This window comes from Sebastes fasciatus, chromosome 21 (assembly GCF_043250625.1).
Source record: "Sebastes fasciatus isolate fSebFas1 chromosome 21, fSebFas1.pri, whole genome shotgun sequence".
In the NCBI taxonomy this organism is placed as follows: domain Eukaryota; kingdom Metazoa; phylum Chordata; class Actinopteri; order Perciformes; family Sebastidae; genus Sebastes; species Sebastes fasciatus.
This window is the reverse complement of record NC_133815.1, coordinates 19506336-19525424: the sequence shown is the minus strand read 5'-3', so window position 1 is coordinate 19525424 and position 19089 is coordinate 19506336. Positions and strand designations below refer to the sequence as shown.

The 19089-nt window shown below is 42.2% G+C and overlaps 1 protein-coding gene across 14 annotated transcripts in view; it reads left to right on the top strand.

The window, feature by feature from the left end:
* svila (supervillin a) overlaps positions 1–19089 on the top strand; it is a 99085-nt gene that overhangs the window by 63513 nt on the left and 16483 nt on the right. For 5 of the 14 annotated variants that reach the window (XM_074621537.1, XM_074621538.1, XM_074621527.1 and 2 more), the window contains 9 exons: positions 306–612; positions 2856–2921; positions 3659–4205; positions 7265–7415; positions 10976–11108; positions 14312–14365; positions 15653–15733; positions 16190–16246; positions 17969–18134. In XM_074621537.1, the coding sequence (XP_074477638.1) occupies positions 306–612; positions 2856–2921; positions 3659–4205; positions 7265–7415; positions 10976–11108; positions 14312–14365; positions 15653–15733; positions 16190–16246; positions 17969–18134 (1562 nt within the window). The remainder of the gene's footprint in view (positions 1–305; positions 613–2855; positions 2922–3658; positions 4206–7264; positions 7416–10975; positions 11109–14311; positions 14366–15652; positions 15734–16189; positions 16247–17968; positions 18135–19089) is intronic. The other 9 variants (XM_074621529.1, XM_074621534.1, XM_074621540.1 and 6 more) reach the window with 5 other exon arrangements.

Sequence of the window (19089 nt, the reverse complement as noted above, 5' to 3'; positions counted from 1 at the left end):
TGTCGGATGGATGGAAGAGTCCTAATGCACAAGGTTGTTTGAGTTCTGGTGCCCTCCTGTGTGATTGGAGGAAACTACATGATAAGGATTATACTTAATATCATAGTTTTGTTTGTTGTGGCCATGACTCACTCTGCGTGTGTAACAACAAGCTCTATGTTATACCTCTTTATTAGGTGCACACAGCTCCTGCCTGCCATGTAGCATGCCACTAGCCAGCTTGCATGAGCTCCTTCTATGCTTACCAGAAGTCTCCCTTTTTTCCTACCTTCTTTGTCTCTCGGTTGTCATTCCTGCCCCTCCAGCCTACGGGCGTCCTCGCAGCAGAGCGCCGTCGCCCGGGAGCAGGCACGAGAGGCCCGGCAGTTGCAGGATACCCAGGAGGTCCAGCGCTCTAAGCCGGTGTCCACGGTGGAGAGAAAAGATCCGAACCAGAGTCAGAGCCAGGACGAGCCTGACCTCAGCACCCTCAGCCTGGCGGAGAAGATGGCGCTGTTCAACAGGCTGGCTCAGCCCCCCATCAGGGTCACCCGCACCAGAGCGGACACCCGGCAGCGCAGGGCCAACGCTCGCTACCAGACACAACCCATCACGCTGGGCGATATGGAGCAGGTAGGAGAGCAGCAGGATCAGTTTGTTCTGTAGAATAACTGTCTTTTCTGCCGATATATCACTGGAAATCTGCATTTACACTAAACTTATTATTCTAATGACAACGTATTCATGCTTCTTGCTCCATATTTTTGGTTATAAAGTGTCATGAATATGTTGTACACACTTCAAAATATATTGTTTTAAAGGAATAGTTCCAGTTTGTTTAATCCGTACTAGGGCTGTCAAAGTTAACACAATAATAATAAGTTTTTTAATGCCACTAATTTCTTTAACGCATTAACACAACTCTTTAGGTTGTTGTGGGATAGAGTGAAGATACTGGCATCGTATGAAACTAGATAAACCTAATTAATCCATCGGTGCCAACCATGTCATACTAGCTTGTCACAATGGAGGTTAAATAACGCTCCAAACTTGCACTAAATTTTGGCGAGGAAACATGGTCATGGCCATTTTCAAAGGGTTCCCTTGACCTCCGACCTCAAGATATGTGAATGAAAATGGGTTCTATGGGTACCCACGAGTCTCCCCTTTACAGACATGCCCACTTTATGATAATCACATGCAGTTTCGTGGCAAGTCATAGTCAAGTCAGCACACTGACACACTGACAGCTGTTGTTGCCTGTTGGGCTGCAGTTTGCCATGTTATGATTTGAGCATATTTTTAATGCTAAATGCAGTACCTGTGAGGGTTTCTGGACAATATTTGTCATTGTTTTGTGTTGGTAATTGATTTCCAACTATAAATATATACATATTTGCATAAAGCAGCATATGTGCCCTCTCCCATGTTGATAAGAGTATTAAATACTTGATAAATCTCCCTTTTAAGGTTCATTTTGAACAGACAAAAAAAGTTATTAATTTGCAATTAATCACTATGAAGTATTTTAATCAATTGACAGCCCTACTTTCAACACATGATGACCATATCTTTTTCACTATAAAGTGTCATTTTTATGTTGTACACACAAAATATATTGTTTTAAAGGAATAGCTTGACATTCCTGTTTGTTTTAATCCACAAACCAGAATGTAAAAACAACTCTTTTGTGGTGTTATGGAAGTGACGTGCTGGAGCTACTGTATACTGTATTTTGGCCCGATGTCAGGCAACCAGCAGAGAAGTTGTTAATGTGTTAATTAGTGAGCCTTAGAGGTGCTGGAGAGAGTGGTATCATCTCATCTAACTCTCAACAAGAGAGTGACTAAGCATATTCTCCAAGGTGTCGACCATTTGAAAGAAATACTGGTACAAAAATGTTCATGTGAATTTTATTTATATAGATAAAAAAATCACATATTTTTTGGGATAAGGTGATTGGCTTTACCATAATATTCTTACCCTAACCAGTCTGCCTAAACCTGACCAATCCAACCAACAAAGGCAGCGAGTGCTAGCCAATCAGAGGCCGAGTAGGACGGGTCATCCCTACGCTATGGCAGGATTCGTAATTTAGCGACCCGCTCCCTATGTAGATATGAACGGCTCATTCTAAGCTATTGAAAACACAATGATTCTTAGTTTCAGGTGATTAATCACTAATGAAATCATAGTTATGAATATTATATTCAATTTATGCCAATAGATCCCCCGAAATGTTACACATTGTGCCTTTAAGTGTCAAGGAGTGTCAACAAGTGCAGTATATATACAGTATATCAAAATTAGGGATGCACTGATACCGGATCGGATATCGGGTTGATACTGATTCAAATAGCTGATAATGAGGCTAATCTATTCAATTCAATTCTATGTTTATATACATTATATACTGGAATTTTAATTCCTGTTTAACCAATTTGTTTGCTGCTTTAAAACAATTTACACTTGAACTGTAATTCCTGTTAATTTTGAAGAATTTTTTGTGCCAAGTTGCTGGTGTACGATTTATTATTTTAATAATAAATAAGAATTCAATAAATTTATGTTATTTTATCTACGTATTTATTTGTTACATTTAGTTTTACAAAGTTAGGAAAGCAACGTTTAAGTCAATGATGTTGTCTTACACATAAAAGAATGATCCCAGTCACTTCCACACAGTGAGCCATACAGCTTATTAATTAATTAATTAAACACTGGAATGGGACAGATACTCGGTATCGGCCGATACACAAAGCCCAGGTATCGGTATCGGTGTCGAGACAAAAAAAAAGTCGGATTGTTGCATCCCTAATAAAAACAGAAGAATCCACAAACCGAGCATTGCAGCGTGTGCGTGTTTTCTGCTCCAGGAGCCTTCAGACATAGACGTCAGGGATGAACAGGAGCTGTGTGACAGCCCGGTAGAGCTCCTACAAGTAAGGTTCCCTCTGAACGATCGCCGCGCATTTGCCTGGCACAACGGAGGATGACATGGCTTCTCAGAAATGACCAAACCTTTCTGTGAACACGTGCCATCCCGTATCCATGTTATTGTTGTTGTGTGATTTCATTATGAATGTTCAGCTCATTGCCCGGCTTCTGATTAAGTTCTGACTCATCATCCTGCTGTGTCAATGACGAGGCTGTGTGATGTGTGAGTGGATGGATGATGATGCCAGGGCCATATTTCAGCACAGAGATGATGCTGTGGTGGAGGAGAACAGAAGCTCTGTGACTCTCGTTCACCACCACATGCTCTGAAAACAGCTGCTCATCATAACGTTTTTTAAAGGACTCTATTTTTGAAAGATTTTTCCGTGGTTTCCATGGATGTTTACTGCTGCTTGTCATTTATTACTCAGCAAACATGTCAGGTTGGTTCACTAACTGAAGTTCTGGATTTGGAAAGTGTGTCTTTGGCTTCAGCTGGATGCATTCTTCGTAGTAGGGGGGTGGGAGGGTTGCTGGCATGGCTTTGTGATGTAGGTTGCAATTGACCGGCGAGATAGGCCGCTGCCCTTTGATGCGCAGGAAGTGCAGTGAGTCAGGCGGGCGCTGATTAGTCAGCGTGGTTCTCTTCATTTGTGTGTGTGTGTGCAGTTTGCCCGACATGTTTCTGAGCCTATGTGGCAAACAGACCCACTTTTCTTCTTTCTCCGTCCCCGTTTCACAGCTTCACAACGGAACAGGCTCTCGGTCGGGAGAGCCCCCCACTTCATCGTCCTCCTCTGCTCTGAGAGAAGGCACCGTCTCCTCCGACCACGCCGGAGACATCCACATACCCAGAGCAGCAGCAGCAGCAGCAGCAGCAGCAGCAGCAGCAGCAGCAGCAGCCCGGGTGGAACCCCTTCTTCCTCCCCCCAGCTCTGACAGGTCTCTGCCCCCTCACCACCACCACCCGGACGGCCCCCCCTGGAGGTCCCAGGACTCGGCGGACCACCAGAGGTACCAGATCTCAGACGGTCAAGCTGATCTGGGAGGAGGGAAGAGGAAGCTGCCCTCTCCGGAGAGAGCAGCCAGGCAGGCCGCTCTGCCACAGCCCCACAGTGGAAGAGAGAGGAGGGACAAGGAGGAGGAGGTGGAGGAGTGGCTGGCCAGAGGGTGTGGAGAGCGAGCCGGGCAGAGCTCGGAGAGCCACATGCTCCAGGAGAGGCAGGAGGCGTATCAGAGGGAGGAAACACACTACCAGGACAGTCAAAGGAGCAGGGCCTTCAGTGGAGGTAAGAACACCTTTTTTTGTCCTTACATTTTTCTCTCTTGTTTACTTATTCACTGTATGTGAACTTTGAATTTGTAAGAATTTAAGGGGAACAATACAACAAGCCCAGTGCTAGAATCCTTACTTATTGGACATTTTCAGATGCATTTAAACTTTGCAGGGGCACTAGGCAGGGATGTGCTCTTAGTCCCTTGCTGTTTGCTCTTGCATTTGATCCCCTTGCCGGAACAATTCGCGCACACGCTGAGATTTTTGGTTACAACAAAGGAAAGGTTTTCACAGAGGGGTTTGTTCATATAATCATTCATAGCCTGATTTATTTAAATGATATTCCTAAAACATGGTGAAAATGGTTTTTTTTTTTATGGCTGTATTTTCTGATTTATGCAGTGATAAAAAGAGATATGTAAAGTTCCCTCTGTAAAAACCTTTGATTCTAATATGTCAACAAAATGGAACAAGAATTTTGAACCTGGTTTTATCCAGTGTTCAGATTTATGTTCTGGAAATGTATGAAATTATTGCATATTTAATAAGATAATACCTAATTTCCATATTTAAACATACATTTTTTAGAAAAACTAGAATGGCACTTTTCCACAGTTTATACAATATCAGGTTTTACAGGCTTTCACTGTTACAATGTCTGGCTTTGACACCAAATAGCCAAATAGTTTTTCCAATGTGCAAATGTAGGTAGTGACTCATTTTGTGGCGAATAAGTGGCTGTTTGATATTAGATTCGGCAGTAGATAGTGGCAGTAGGCAGTATATTTTTGGCTTCATTGGGCACAAATTCCATAGTAACCTTTCATCCATATTGTAATTCAAGTGTTCTGAGAGAAAACTAGATTTCTGCACCTCCTCATGGCTCTGTTTTTAGGCTTTAGAAAATCTAGCACTTGACTGGAGACTTTGGCCAATCACAGGTCATTTCAGAGAGAGAGAGCGTGCCTATTGGCTGTGCACTGGCTGGTGGGCGGTGCTTCCTATTTCCTCAGCAGATCTCAACATGGCTGCCGGGTCACAAACTTTCTCATTTTACAACTACAACATTTGAGGAGAGAAATAGGCATTACAGTAACAGAATATTGATTCATATTTGATCAGCGCTGCCTAGTTTGACCGTTTGATCGGAGTTGGTGAGTGATTGACAGCTGCTCAGAGACGGCAAGGCTCCAGATCAGCTCTTATTGGTTGTTTTCCTCCAGTCTTTGAAATCTTGCAGATGCCATTAGGAGCACCAGAGGACACAGAGGAACATGATTTTTTTCAGATTACCTGTCTCATGCACTACTGTCAGGATATAGTGACCGTTTTATAAAAATAACTTTTTCTAATCATATTTGCTCCATTTCTACCCACTGCTGCTTTAATACAACTGTCAATTTTAGACTGTGTGCTAAATTTTAACATGCTAACACAAAACTAAGATGAAGAACACAATAAACACAATGCCTGCTAATCATCAGCATTGTCATAATATTATCATATTTAGCATTTAGCATTTAAATATCAGGTTTTACATTATAAAGGGAGCAATGTCATATTTGGTGGTTGTGGTTTTTTACAGAACAAAATTTAAGAAATGAAAATGATGCTGAAGTGGATTTTAAATATTTAAAGAGCAAACTGTGAGACTAAATAAACACCGGCGTCAATTTCAGTCCACAGTCGACAACAACCTCTTTCTCATTCAACCACATTTCCTGCGTCTGTGTTACATTCAGGTTGTGGTTTTCGGGCTTCCTCTGTGTCTGAGCAGAGGTAACTCCGAGCCAAACACTTTGATTGTGTCTGTATCGGTGTGCAACTTGTCAGAAAGAGAGACACAGAAATCAGACAGAGCGGTGTGGACGCACGGACGAAAACCAGGCAGTAGTTCCTCGACAAGCGGGCCTCGGCGTGGGGTTATTGATCACAGCTGTGGCGGGGAGGGTTAAAGCTGTTAAAAGTGTCTGCGCTGCTTCTCACAGATGGATGACATGACAGCCTCTTGGTGAGCATGAAAGATGTTTCTCTCCCACGCTGGTTTGTGCTGCTGAGTTTGCACTGTGAGAGGCCGTGACTGCAAAACCCTGTAGTCATGGAACTTTTGGATTATTGTGATATTTAGGGCATTTTTATATTAGTTACGATCGATCCTTACCGTGCTCGGTGCCTGTACCCGAGTACACTTGTGTCATCACCCACGTGTATTTGTTTATGTTGAGATCAGCTGTTATTAGTGGCGGAGCATGGCAAAACACTTCATTCAAACTTGATGGAAACAAAATAAAACTCACCAAAACTGTCTATGTTAGTCTTTCAGACAATCACCAACTCTGGTTTGGTCGAAATAAACTCTTATTTCCCAGAGTTCGATGTGAAAATATGCCGGGTTTCCCCCCCGCTGTCTCTCTCTTTCTCTGCCTGCTGAGTGTCTCTCATTTTTCGGAGGCAGATCATTAAATTAGCCAAATAAAATAACAAACAAACATCGTCTACTATTGTTTATATATTAAGGAATTTCTCGCCTGCCTTCCTGCTTAATCATCCGTGGCCGTGCAGTTCAGAGGAGGAGACCGGCACATGCTGTGCACGGATACAGATGATCGGAGGAGACCGGCGGAGTTGAAAAAAGCCTGCCCTTTCACAACTACTCTCTGACTGCTGACGTTACTCGTGTTAAATAGCGGTCCACTTCCGTGTCTTGGTACAGTTAGCTTTCACACCTGATGCAAATCATACCCGAGTACACATGAACCGTACTCAAGACCACCTTTCAAGTAGACTCGAGTACGGATCGACGAATCGTGCCCAAGTACGGTACAGAGCGTTCACACTAATCTATCCAACTGGACTTTGGGGTCAAGCGTACCCGGGGTGTATCCAATGCAGAATATCAGGGTCATTGATACATTTGCAGAATGCATTTTAAATCCAGTTTCACACCGTTTTTTTCTTCACATAAGCCCCTTCCTAAGCAGAAAATAAATCTAACCCTCCATGGGAACCATGTTAACATGTGCATAGTTGCTGTCAAGTTATTGATTTCACTCCCCTCCGTTGTGCTCACAGAGCTGCCACCGGAGTCCACCGTGGTAACATCCAGAGCAGCATCCGGTTCGCCTGGCAGTGCGGACGCACACGCAGACAGCCTGGTTCACCCCGAGGAGGGAGAGGAGCTGAGCGACGCGATGATGGCCAGACACATGTCCATCAGAGACAGGTGAGCGCTGTGGTCTGCTGGGATTGATTTAAAGCTGAAGAGTGTGTGAGCTGTTGTTTTTTTCTTCTTTTCGTTCATCCAGAATGTTGTTTGTATGACCGAGTAAACCTCTCATTTAATCTGCCATTTGAATCAGTCGGTCAGTAAATAAAGCCAACGAGGCTGAAGAAGAGAAGATTCCCTGTCATTGTCTGTTTGAAATGTGGGTTAAATGGAGACAGAACATGAGATCATGAGGATGAGACGGAGCAATTTAGTGGGTTTGTTAGAGTTTTTTGCTGCTGTGCTGCTGGGCTCCCCAGGATAAGGAGTTGAGTATTCTGGATATGGAAAGGGACAGAATGGACAATCTACAGTCATGCTGATGCTCTTGAATGCTACTAATCTTAACGCATGGATCTTATTAAATGAGATAAATAGATGTCTTTACAATGAGACGTTTGCGGGTTATCCTGGCACGCTGCTCATTTCAGCAGCTTTACTGCTGAAATTACTCAAACAGGAGAAAAAGGTGCATTTGACTATTTTTAGCTGTAGATTTATACACATTTGGAGTATGTGAGATGAGTCAAAATAAACTACAGTGTGTACAGTATGTGCATTATACGGTAATGATGGAACATGTCCATCAGTGATACGGTGCAGCTCATTGATGTGTTTTTGGTAGGGCTGTCAAAGTTGACTCGTTTTAATGCCACTAATTTCTAAAATGTATTAACGCAATTGATTGTTCAGAGCTTGTAACAGGCTCAGTTTTAAAGCTAGAGTGAAGATACTGGTATCATATGAAACTATAAAACCTGAGGAATCCATTGGTACCATGTTATACCAGCCTGTCGCAAAGGAGGCTAAATAACGCTAAAAATTGCGCTACATTTTGGCGAGGAAAAACTGGAATGGCCATTTTCAAAGGGGTCCCTTGACCTCTGACCTCAAGATATGTGAATGAAAATGGGTTCTATGGGTACCCATGAGTCTCCCCTCTACAGACATGCCCACTTTATGATAATCACATGCAGTTTGGGGCAAGTCATAGTCAAGTCAGCACACTGACACACTGACAGCTGTTGTTGCCTGTTGGGCTGCAGTTTGCCATGTTATGATTTGAGCATATTTTTTATGCTAAATGCAGTACCGGTGAGGGTTTCTGGATGATATCTGTCATTGTTTTGTGTTATTAATTGATTTCCAATAATAAATATATACATACATTTGCATAAAGCAGTATATTTGCCCACTCCCATGTTGATAAGAGGATTAAATAGTTGAGAAATCTCCCTTTAAGATACAATTTTTACAGCTCTACTTTTAACTGAAGGTCATCATTGGATTCCTTGACAACTGTAACCATTACATAAGTCCAGTTATGTCACATTGTGTTTACATCGTCTGCTGGTTTGACTGGTCAACACACTCCCAATTGATTGGTGACATAATAGAAGTACATGTGAACTGGTGTTACAGGGCGTGTGTGTGTATGTGTGTGTGTGGCCTGTTCCAGTGTGCTCACCCTGTCAGGACGTCTTTGAGTCTCTGCCGTTATAAAAGGGATTTCACTGGAGGCAGGATCTGTATCCCAGATACAGCTGGGCCACATCTATTCAGTGTTAACTTTCATCCTGTGTTGTGGCGTTGTCGTGGAGTCCCCCCCCGGGGCAGAACAGGACGTCCCCTCACTGGGTCACAGAAGGGTGCTTGTTAGAGGGGGCACAGAGGGGACTGCCAGCACCCTGACCCCTCCATCATGGGTCTCGTCTGCTCCCTACTCACAAATGAGAGCTCAATAATCGAACCTCTGTTGTTGTCACTCCAGTTTGTGATCTTCTAATCTCCCATGTGCTTCATATGTAATCCCACTTTTCCACAACTCATTTAAAAGAGTATATGTTCAAATTTCAAATTGTCACTTCCCCACATGTTTGGCCTAGATTTAGCTAAAATAAATTGCTTTGTTTAAAAACGTCAAATACTCAGCCAGCTCCCATTACACTGACTGACATTTCGAAGTGATCTTTATGTGTGATTGTATTTAAACTGTCTCCAGTCTGTTTATCCAGAACGTGAAACAGTATTTCTAACTGTGGCTGCTAAATGGCAGACTGTCTGCCTCTGCTTAGTGTCTGCTGTCTTCTGGCAGCGTCTCTGTTTTTTTGTTGTGACAGGTCGAGTTAAAAGCGGAGGGGAAGCAAAATTTAGGTTCTTTTTCGACAAGTGCTTGACTTGCAGTAACCTCGTGCAAAGGGTTGTCTGTCTTCATTTCATGCATGTTATGTTAGCTCTACGCTGTAGTATTTGTGTGATGATGGTATGGACTGATTTCTCTGTCCAAAAAGTCCCATTTTAATACAAGCTAGTAAACTTAAAGGAGTAGTTTGACATTTTGGGAGATATGCTTTTAATGCGCTATTTGATCAGAGTTGGATGAGTTAGATCTCTGAGTCTCTGCAGGTTTCATCAACACTTTTCTGAAATCACCACTAAACACTCATTGAACATTACCAGTGCTGTGAGTAGAACTCAGGTCAATTCTCAAAGGTTTTAATTTAGGGCTGTCCAAGTTAAAATGCAAATTTGTTTTAAGGCCACTAATTTCTTTAACGCATTAACGCAACTTGCGATTTTTAGGTTGTAGCTGGCTCAGTTTTAAAGCTAGAGTGAAGATACTGGTATCATATGAAACTACAAAACCTAAGGAATCCATGTCATACTAGCTTGTCGCGAAGGAGGCTAAATAATGCTCCAAACTTGCACTACATTTAGGCGAGGAAAAACTGGCATGGCCATTTTCAAAGGGGTTCCTCGACCTCTGACCTCAAGATATGTGAATGAAAGTGGGTTCTATGGGTACCCACGAGTCTCCCCATTACAGACATGCCCACTTTATGATAATCACATCCATGCATTTGCCCACTCCAATGGTGATGAGACAATTAGATAGATAGATACTTTATTGATCCCAAAGGAAATTAAAATTAAATAAATAAATGTAATACTTGACAAATCTCCCTTTTTAAGGTACAATTTGAACAGTAAAGAAACGTGCGATTAATTTGCGATTAATCGCGACTAACTATTTTAATGGCAGCCCTAGTTTAATTATGATTTGGCAAATTTAAAGTACAATTGTTTATTGGTTTTCAGTTTTACAGAGTTCAATGCAAATAACATTTTGTGTTTTACAAACAAAAGAGTGATAATGACAAAAAATTTAGAAATAATTAAAAACAAAACATGCACACAAACACATAAAAAAAGAAATAATAAATACATTTGGGGGGTCAGTCAAATGCTAAAGAATTTAATATGAACCATTTCATTGATGCGGTGTGAGATTCAGCGTAGTCCAGGAAGGGGATGCCACATTTTCAAAGTTTTTTGCCAGAACCACAAAGACTGCTGCGTTTCTGTGGTTTTAAGTACTGTGTAAAATATCTTAACCATAAAATAAAGTACAATTTATGTGAATGTGAATATATTTTATATGTGGGCTGTATTTTCTTCCCTAGTATGAACTGTATTGTAACTGTCCCCCCTTCCTTCTGCCGTCTCTGCCCCCTCAGAGTGGCCTTGTTGAAGAAGAGCGGCGAGGACGACTGGAGGAACCGGATCAATAGGAAGCAGGACGCGATGAAGGTCGCCGTGAGCGAACAGCAGGCTCAGCTCTGGGAGGCGGAGCAGAGCTTCAAGAAGAAGGTAAACGCTTGACCTGCACACTCACTGCTGACCCAACACATCAGCAGACATCTGTGGCTCTTATGTCTGTCATGTTTTTCATGACTCTATGCTCCATTCATGTCATGTTTTAAATGATAGTAAAGTGTCCTGTTTGAACTACATATCAGGAGCATCCAAATTCCAATCATGGCACCAATCAAACACATGATCCCTTCCAGGGAACTGCTTCTAACGGTCACTCCAGCACTCTACTGTCTGCCCAATGCAGCACTAATACAGAGGCAGTGACATCCCGCTGAGGCTCCAGTAATTTGATTTGATTCTTGCATTACGTCAGCAAGCATTTCCTGTATCCGCCTCTGAAGTCAGGCTGTTTATTACACAGAGTTTACAGCAGGAGATGTTTCTGATCTTCTTCTGCTGACACTCTACAGTCGTAGGAAGGTTAGAAGGATGACTGCCTTTAAACAATCAGAGTAGAAACCAGCAGCGGCGCATGGTAACAATAATGGATATCTCTAAACAGAGAGGTTGTGTCTTGTCCATGTCTGCGTCTTTTCATCTCTTTGTCTCTTTCCCGTCTCTTTCTGTCTCACACGCAGCTGTTGCATGTTCTTGTGTTCGGACTGTATCGAGAGTTGATCTGCTTTTAGAATAGACACTGTTGCATCTGGATCAGTCGCACATTATTTCACGACGGTGCGTGCTGTTTTCATTCCATGGATATGGAAGTGTATGGCTGGCGATATTAAAATGAAAGCATTTAATTAAATTAAAGTAGTATTAGTATATAGTAGTAGTATTTTTTTTTCATTTTGTGCATGCATGATGCATGACCATAAGAATCATAGGTAACGCTGTATATTAAGGTTTATGTTAATCCTATTAATCCTTGTAATAAGCATAATAGGTAATAAGGCCCTTACAAATCCTTATAATATGCTTATTAACATTATTATGTGTTAATAACACTATCCAAGTCCCGTAAGCTGGACTACACTAAAACATCTTTGTCATTGGAGTTTCATTTTAATTTTGATAGTAGTTATGTATTTCAACTATAATAATTTATAAAATGTGACTTTTGTCATACATTATTCGTGCACAAGTGGAATATGAAATCTCAATTAGATCAAATGATTTAATTTTAATATTTGCAGTAGTGGACTTCCATACACAGCAGTTTAATTGTCTCTAGTATATATTGTATATTTGTTACAGTCGTTGTGATCAGAGAATATCAAGATTAGAGTACATTTAGCTCAATTTGAAGCCTAATTTTACCTAAATTACACATACGGAGTCTATTTTTACTCAGAGAAAAGTAAATTACTTTGTGTGCACTTTTCAAAAACAACAGTCAGCGACAGTAAAGACTAACTGTCCAGTGTAATGTAGCCTCTGCATGTCGTCTCTTCAACCTTTCTCTCCACTAAACTGCATGTTACATGTAACCTTTCATTCTCCTGTTTGCCTTTGTCTCTGTTTGCATGTCCTTTTAACTTTTTAAAAAAAATAAACCTCATTTCATCCTCTGCATGTTGAGTGTGTTTCTGTGTTGGTTTGTTTTTGAAGGGAGGGTTAGGGCGGGGACGGCAACACGCACCTCTCTGTTTAGACATATTCAAACCGCTACTGTCCAAACCGACGGCTGTTTTTGTTTCCAGCTGCTTATCAGGGTTTGTTCAGCTCGGCTCAACGGCTCTGCCTGCTGCATAATACTCTCATTTTAGGTATTTCAGTTCATTTAAGGTCAGGAAGAGTTTTGCTTTTTGATGCTCTGACGCCGCTGTGAATGATCTGATACGGCCTTCTCTGAATGTTTGCTACAAAAGCATGACGCTTTAATCAAATCAGGGCAAAAACATTTTAAATCAATTTCCAGTGATCGCTGAGTAGAGGTCAAGAGGAAGGACAGGTGATGTTGTTCATCTTGTTTTCATGGACACAATCAGTCAATTTCCTATTTTAGATCAAAGAAGAGCAGCACTAAAGATCAGACAAAGATTTCCATTGTTCCAACCAAGGCTGTTTCCAAAACCTCATACTATATTAGTAATATGCACTGATTTGGCCAAAATGTAGCATGTAGTATGCAGTATGCAAAAAAAAAGCTAAATCTCCAGTATGCAAAAAATACCCAGAGGTCGTAATGATTTTAAAAAAGATCTCCAGTATGCATCGGACCAGTCTACCTCGCCTACTGCATCCCACAATGCAAAGTGCTGTAATGGTCCAGGTTACAGTCACAACAACAACAGCAGCCAAAAACGGCTTGTCTTTTTTATTTACATTTTTCGTAACTATTTCATTACTAAATTCACTTCTGAGAATTTATGAGGCGAGGAATCAACTGTGTAGATGTTGAATATTGACAGTTTTACAATATTAGATGGCAAATCGAACATTTGCTCCAGCGTTTTCGGAGTTTAGAAGCTCAAAAAAAACTCCCATGACGGCTATCTAGCGCCTGCAGGGTTTTCTACCTCGCCAGCCGGGCGGTCACGCTCACAGACCGCTATGAGCTGGCTGGAGCTCTCTAGAAAGATCGGTCTGTAGACAAGAGGCTTTTATTTCCTTGTTGACGGATGGTTTGCTTAAATATCACAACACAAATGTCTATTATAAAATGAATGGGAACCTGTGGTTATCTGCATTTTTGGAGTTGAAAACAAAAAAAGTTTGTTTTTTTATCCTTTACAGCTTCAGTAGGCAACACGTTTTTGGCATCATTGGGCACAAATTCCATAATAACATTTCAGCATATTGTAATTCAAGTGTTCTGAGAGAAAACTAGACTTCAGCACCTCCTCATGGCTCTGTTTTCAGGCTTTAAAAAATCTAGGACGTGACGGGACACTTTGACCAATCACAAGTCATTTCAGAGAGAGAGCGTTCCTATTGGCTGTGCTCCGGCTGGTGGGCGGTGCTTGGTATTTCCTCAACTGATCTCAACATGGCCGCCGGGTCACAAACTTTCTCATTTTACAGCTAAACAGTACACTACAAGATGATTCTGAGAACATCTGAGGAGAGAAATAGGCATTACAGTAACAGAATATTGATTCATATTTGATCAGCGCTGCCTAGTTTGACCGTTTGATCGGAGTTTGCGAGTGATTGACTCGTGGCTTTCATCAGCTGGATGGCAGACTCCAGATCAGCTCTGATTGGTTGTTTTTATCCGGTCTGTGGTCTCACCTACGGCTGCTTGTCCGTAGGACGACGAAGAACTGATGATGATCGATGAGTTCGCTGTGTCCGACCAGCTATGGGTAAGGCCAGCGTGCAAGACCCAAATCACACACTGCGGTGGTATTTATCAAGTGCATTCAAATTGGATTGGATCTAAGTTTTACATCCTTAACCGCATCTCCTGGCTGCTAACACAACCCTCTTGATAAATACATCCTGAGTGTAACACACATTCATCTGTGTATGTGTGTGTACATGTGGTGGTATTGGTAGTGGTACTCGGTGATGGTGTTTCCTTTTACAGTCATGGTGAAGGTGTTGTACTTATGGTGTGTGCTTCTCTAATTCATCCCACCTCTGCTCGTTGGTTTTCAGAATTAAGACTGTCAAGGTTTTTCTCTCACACTCTCACACACTCTGGACGTGTTTTCTATGTGTCTGTATGTTTAAAGTTTTAAGTGTATTTGTCTCTAATCATCATATTTTTTGCGAGAGATGTTTATTGGTAATGTGAGGTAACAGTAACCAACCAACTAACCAACTGTATGATACTGTAGTGAAACAACAGACAAAGTTAGCGACTGTAGCTGGTGATCATATTGGAGCATTTAGCTGCTTAAGAACCAAATACAGTATTTCCCTCAGGAGTTTGTTGAGCCCAAAACAGAATAAAAGCGATGAATATTAGACCAGAAACACTACTCCAAATAGTTTCTAATGTTTCATTTGCATCTGCTGAATATGTAAATAAGTACAGTAATTGCCGGCTTGTCCAACGTAACTTTATAAATCGATAATATGCCAATTTTGCGTTTAAAGCTTGTTGCCAGTTGGCCAAAATGAATTTGATAAATTCTAGTTTAGTAAAAGGAATTTTGTGTTCTCCACCCAAATAACACACCTGGCACGATAAAGAAGGCTTTAAAACAGCATATGGACTATAATGAAACCATTATGAAGGGCATTAAAGTGAAGATTAAATGTAACTGAGCAGTGAAATGAATGAAGTATGATTTTTTATCTCTTGAAGGATTCACTGATTTAATATTGCACTGCCATAAATTAGAGGGACTTATGGGAAATGAAAAGAACAGAGGCGGAGGTATCCTGACTTTTAGTCCCTCCAAAAACACTGGATCCTACACTTCTCCTCTTTCTAACTCTACACCCCCTGTTTGTTACACAGGCTTTCTGTTGTAAATTTGTAGTCTCATATAGCTCAAGCTGAGATAACCCTGATGTCATCACTATGACATCATCAGGGGTTATTAGCCATTAGACAATAGTTCTCACAGCATCGACCCCGACTAGCAAACTGAGTGGTCCTTTAAATACTATTTCCTCTTCCCATGGCTATGTCTCTATAGGAGCCGGTCTTTGCCTGTACTTTCTCTCCTCCTCCTGAGCCTCCTTTCCTATCTCCTTCCCCTGATGAGTCATTCAGCCAGGTAGGAAGCGGCATCAGCTCTTGCTGCATGAGTTGCTTGCCCTTTGCTTGCTTCCCCACCTACTTAACCAAACCCCATTTAACATGCATCTTCCCTGTACAGAGTGTGAAGCTTCCCAAAATGCTCTTCAGCCATACCTGTGTTGGTTATTTGGCCCTGCATTGTTTCACATCACAAAACCATTTCACTCCGCCCAAAGCTGTCAAGTCTTTCTGCTCCCTCAGCTGCACATTAGTGCACATTATGTTCAGTAGTGCCCTGCAGTTCTTCACAGCCACCCTGCTCCTGTTTTATGCCACTGAAATATCCCCGTCCTGTTTTGAATCCAGCATGGCAGCCCCCCTGTAGCGTCCAATGCATATGCAGAGCATTTTCTCTACCATCTTTTCATCTTCATTTCTAAACCCTCATCCTTTCTTACCTTCCTCATCCTCATTCATCCCTCTGGTTGTGAAGACCATCAGATCCCCCAGACCCGTGCAGGTGGATGAGAGACACCCCTGGAGACGGAAGGTGACCCTGTCAATACTGTATACAGCGCTCTCGCAAATCCCCCTCAACCCCCCCCCCCCCCCCCAGCCTTTACACACACATACGGTCAAATCCAAATTTGCACCCAATGAGTTATGTTATAATTAGGGCTGTCAATCAATTAAAATATTTGATCACGAGTAATCGCATGATTGTCCATAGTTAATAGAACCCATTTTCATTCTCATATATTGAGGTCGGAGGCCAAGGGACCCCTTTGAAAATGGCCATGACAGTTTTTCCTTGCCAAAATGTAGCCTAAGTTTGGAGCGGTATTTAGCCTCCTTTCCGACAAGCTAGTATGACATGGTTGGTACCAATGGATTCCTTAGGTTTTCTCGTTTCATATGATGCCAGCATTTTAACTTCCAGCTAAAACCTAAAAATTGCATTAATGCGATAAAGAAATCGTTCAAACGAATTTGTGTTTACGCGTCATTATTGCGATAACTTTGATAGCCCTAGTTATAATTGGTCACTAAAGGACACTGTCTGCTTTCGTTCTCTGTCTTCACTTTAACTAACATTTCTTTCATTCTTTTTACTTCATGAATGTCAGTAAAACATTGCTCAAGTCATCCAGCAGAGAAAAGAAAGAATATTAGTCATAAACAGCTTGTTTTCCGTGTGAGCAGGGATTAATGGGCTTCCTGTGTGTTAATTACCCCCCGTTTGGTGTCCTTGATTTGCTTGGCTACTTTGTTTGTGAACGTGGCCTGCTGTTAAAGGAAAATTCCACATTTAAACACTTTATCACAAACAGCCAGTGGCAATGTAAGATGGTTCCATTGTGTAGTCGGGTGCTGTGGTGTAGCGTGACAACATACTTCCAGAGAAAGAATTTTTTTTGTACTCCTTCTGTCCAAGTCCAAGTGCAGCAGTCATTCTAGGGAAATTCTAACAAAAAGGACTGTTGTGGATCCAGTTGGATGATTGACTGTTCCTAAGTCCCGCCCCCCTTAGTTACTGTTGCTAGGTCAGACAAGCTTGACAAAAAGAAACATACTTTAGGGCGACACGAATCAGAGATAATATAAACTTTAGCGGGGCCTCCGGCAGCGACGAGCTCCACGCCCGGCAGCAGCGGCTCTTCCTCCGGCCAGGAGCTTCACCTCGCTGCTCCGCCAGTCCCTACTGGGAGCCAATACCGACACCACGCTGCTGGAGGCACAGGCCGTATTGCTGGGCCCGCCAGAGGGAAGGGAGGCACTGGAGAACCAGAACCAAGACTCTGTGTGACAGACTGTCAGACCCTGCTGCTGTAAAATAAGAGGTTTTCTCGGACCCACGACCGCTTTTTCCACAGGGAACGCCAAAATCAACACAGAATGAAAGTTCCTCATAGTAACTGTGACTATATACAATGTGATGTGTCTGTGAAGATTGTAATGTGGCTTACATTGTAATGTTACCTTTGTTCAGACACAGCATATCTAAGTAAAACCCAACAGGAAAGTTGACCGAGGTTCTGCCGGGTTCCAGGCTTGCTCAACTGTTATTGGAGAACAGAGAGAAAAGGGGCGGGACTTAGGAAGGGTCAATCATGTCACCTACTCACAAAATAGTTCCTGGAATTCATCGAACATCGCAAACTGCAGATATATCCCAGCGTAGTACCCCCGACGTGGATTATTCCTTTAACTTTCAGTCCATCGGGCGTATTCATTGTAACTGACTCTCTCCTCCTGTCTCTCTTTCTCTCAGAGGATAGCCGAGGCTGAGATGGAGTGCCAGAGCATCGACGCTCAAATGTCCATCCAGGAGAGGAAACGGCTAATAGTGGCCCAAGAGGAGGCCTGGAAGACGAAGGGCCACGGAGCCGCCAACGACTCCACCCAGTTCACTGTGGCTGCACGCATGGTGAAGAAAGGTCAGAGGGGGAAACCGAACACACACTTCACACGTCTCTAAAGTCCTCTTTCTTCATCGCTCACAAGCAAATGAACACATGCTGAATTACACTCAAGTCCGTAGTTCCGTCTCTGCTCTCTGCCCTGAACCCTCCAAAGCCCCCGTCTCATTTAGCAGCTGGGGGGGGGGGAAATGACTCTCCTCCAGACACAACCAGGTCAGAATGGCTGCTGACGGGACTCTGCTCAGGCAGAAAATGACTTCATGGTCGGAGTTGTTCCCTATTAGCTTCAGGCTCAGCCAGAGGGGGCGGCTGATGGGAGGTTTAATTTGTGTTTCGGGGGAGTCAGTCGGTGGGTTTGGCCAGAAGATGCATAGCAAAGATTAGCATCAGAAATTATAGTGTTGTTAGCACTAGTTCCACTGACTTGTTTATTACATTTTAGCTGCATGATTGCAACATAAGAGGACCTTTACTACTGCTGCATATCATTCCTCACTGGTGTGATATGACAGTCGTTAAAACATAAACAACGATTTCCTGTTGCAGTGAATGTGAATGAGCTGGCAGGAAGTAAACATGGAGCCAAGCTGTTGCCTAGCTATGTTATTCTGTTGTAAAAACAAAACAAACAAGGTAACACTTGTTAATCAACCTGCTGTATTTCTTTATTCTTTCACCTCTACTCAGTTTTGACAAATTGTGATTCAAAGAATCCAAAAAATTTGCAAATGTAAAGACCAGAGAAACAAACTAAAAACTAGCAAGCCAACTTCAGTCCCAAAATATCATGATGAATATTTAAGCAAACATATCTAGTTAATCAGATTTTGAAAAGCATCCCTTCATTATGAAATACTTTCTGTATTAGAAGGCAGAATGTCCGGCTGGAGAAATAGCTGATGATGAGGAAATAGGAAAAGCAGTTTTTCAAATATAAACTCATAAAACAACAATCCAGAGTTAGTGAGAT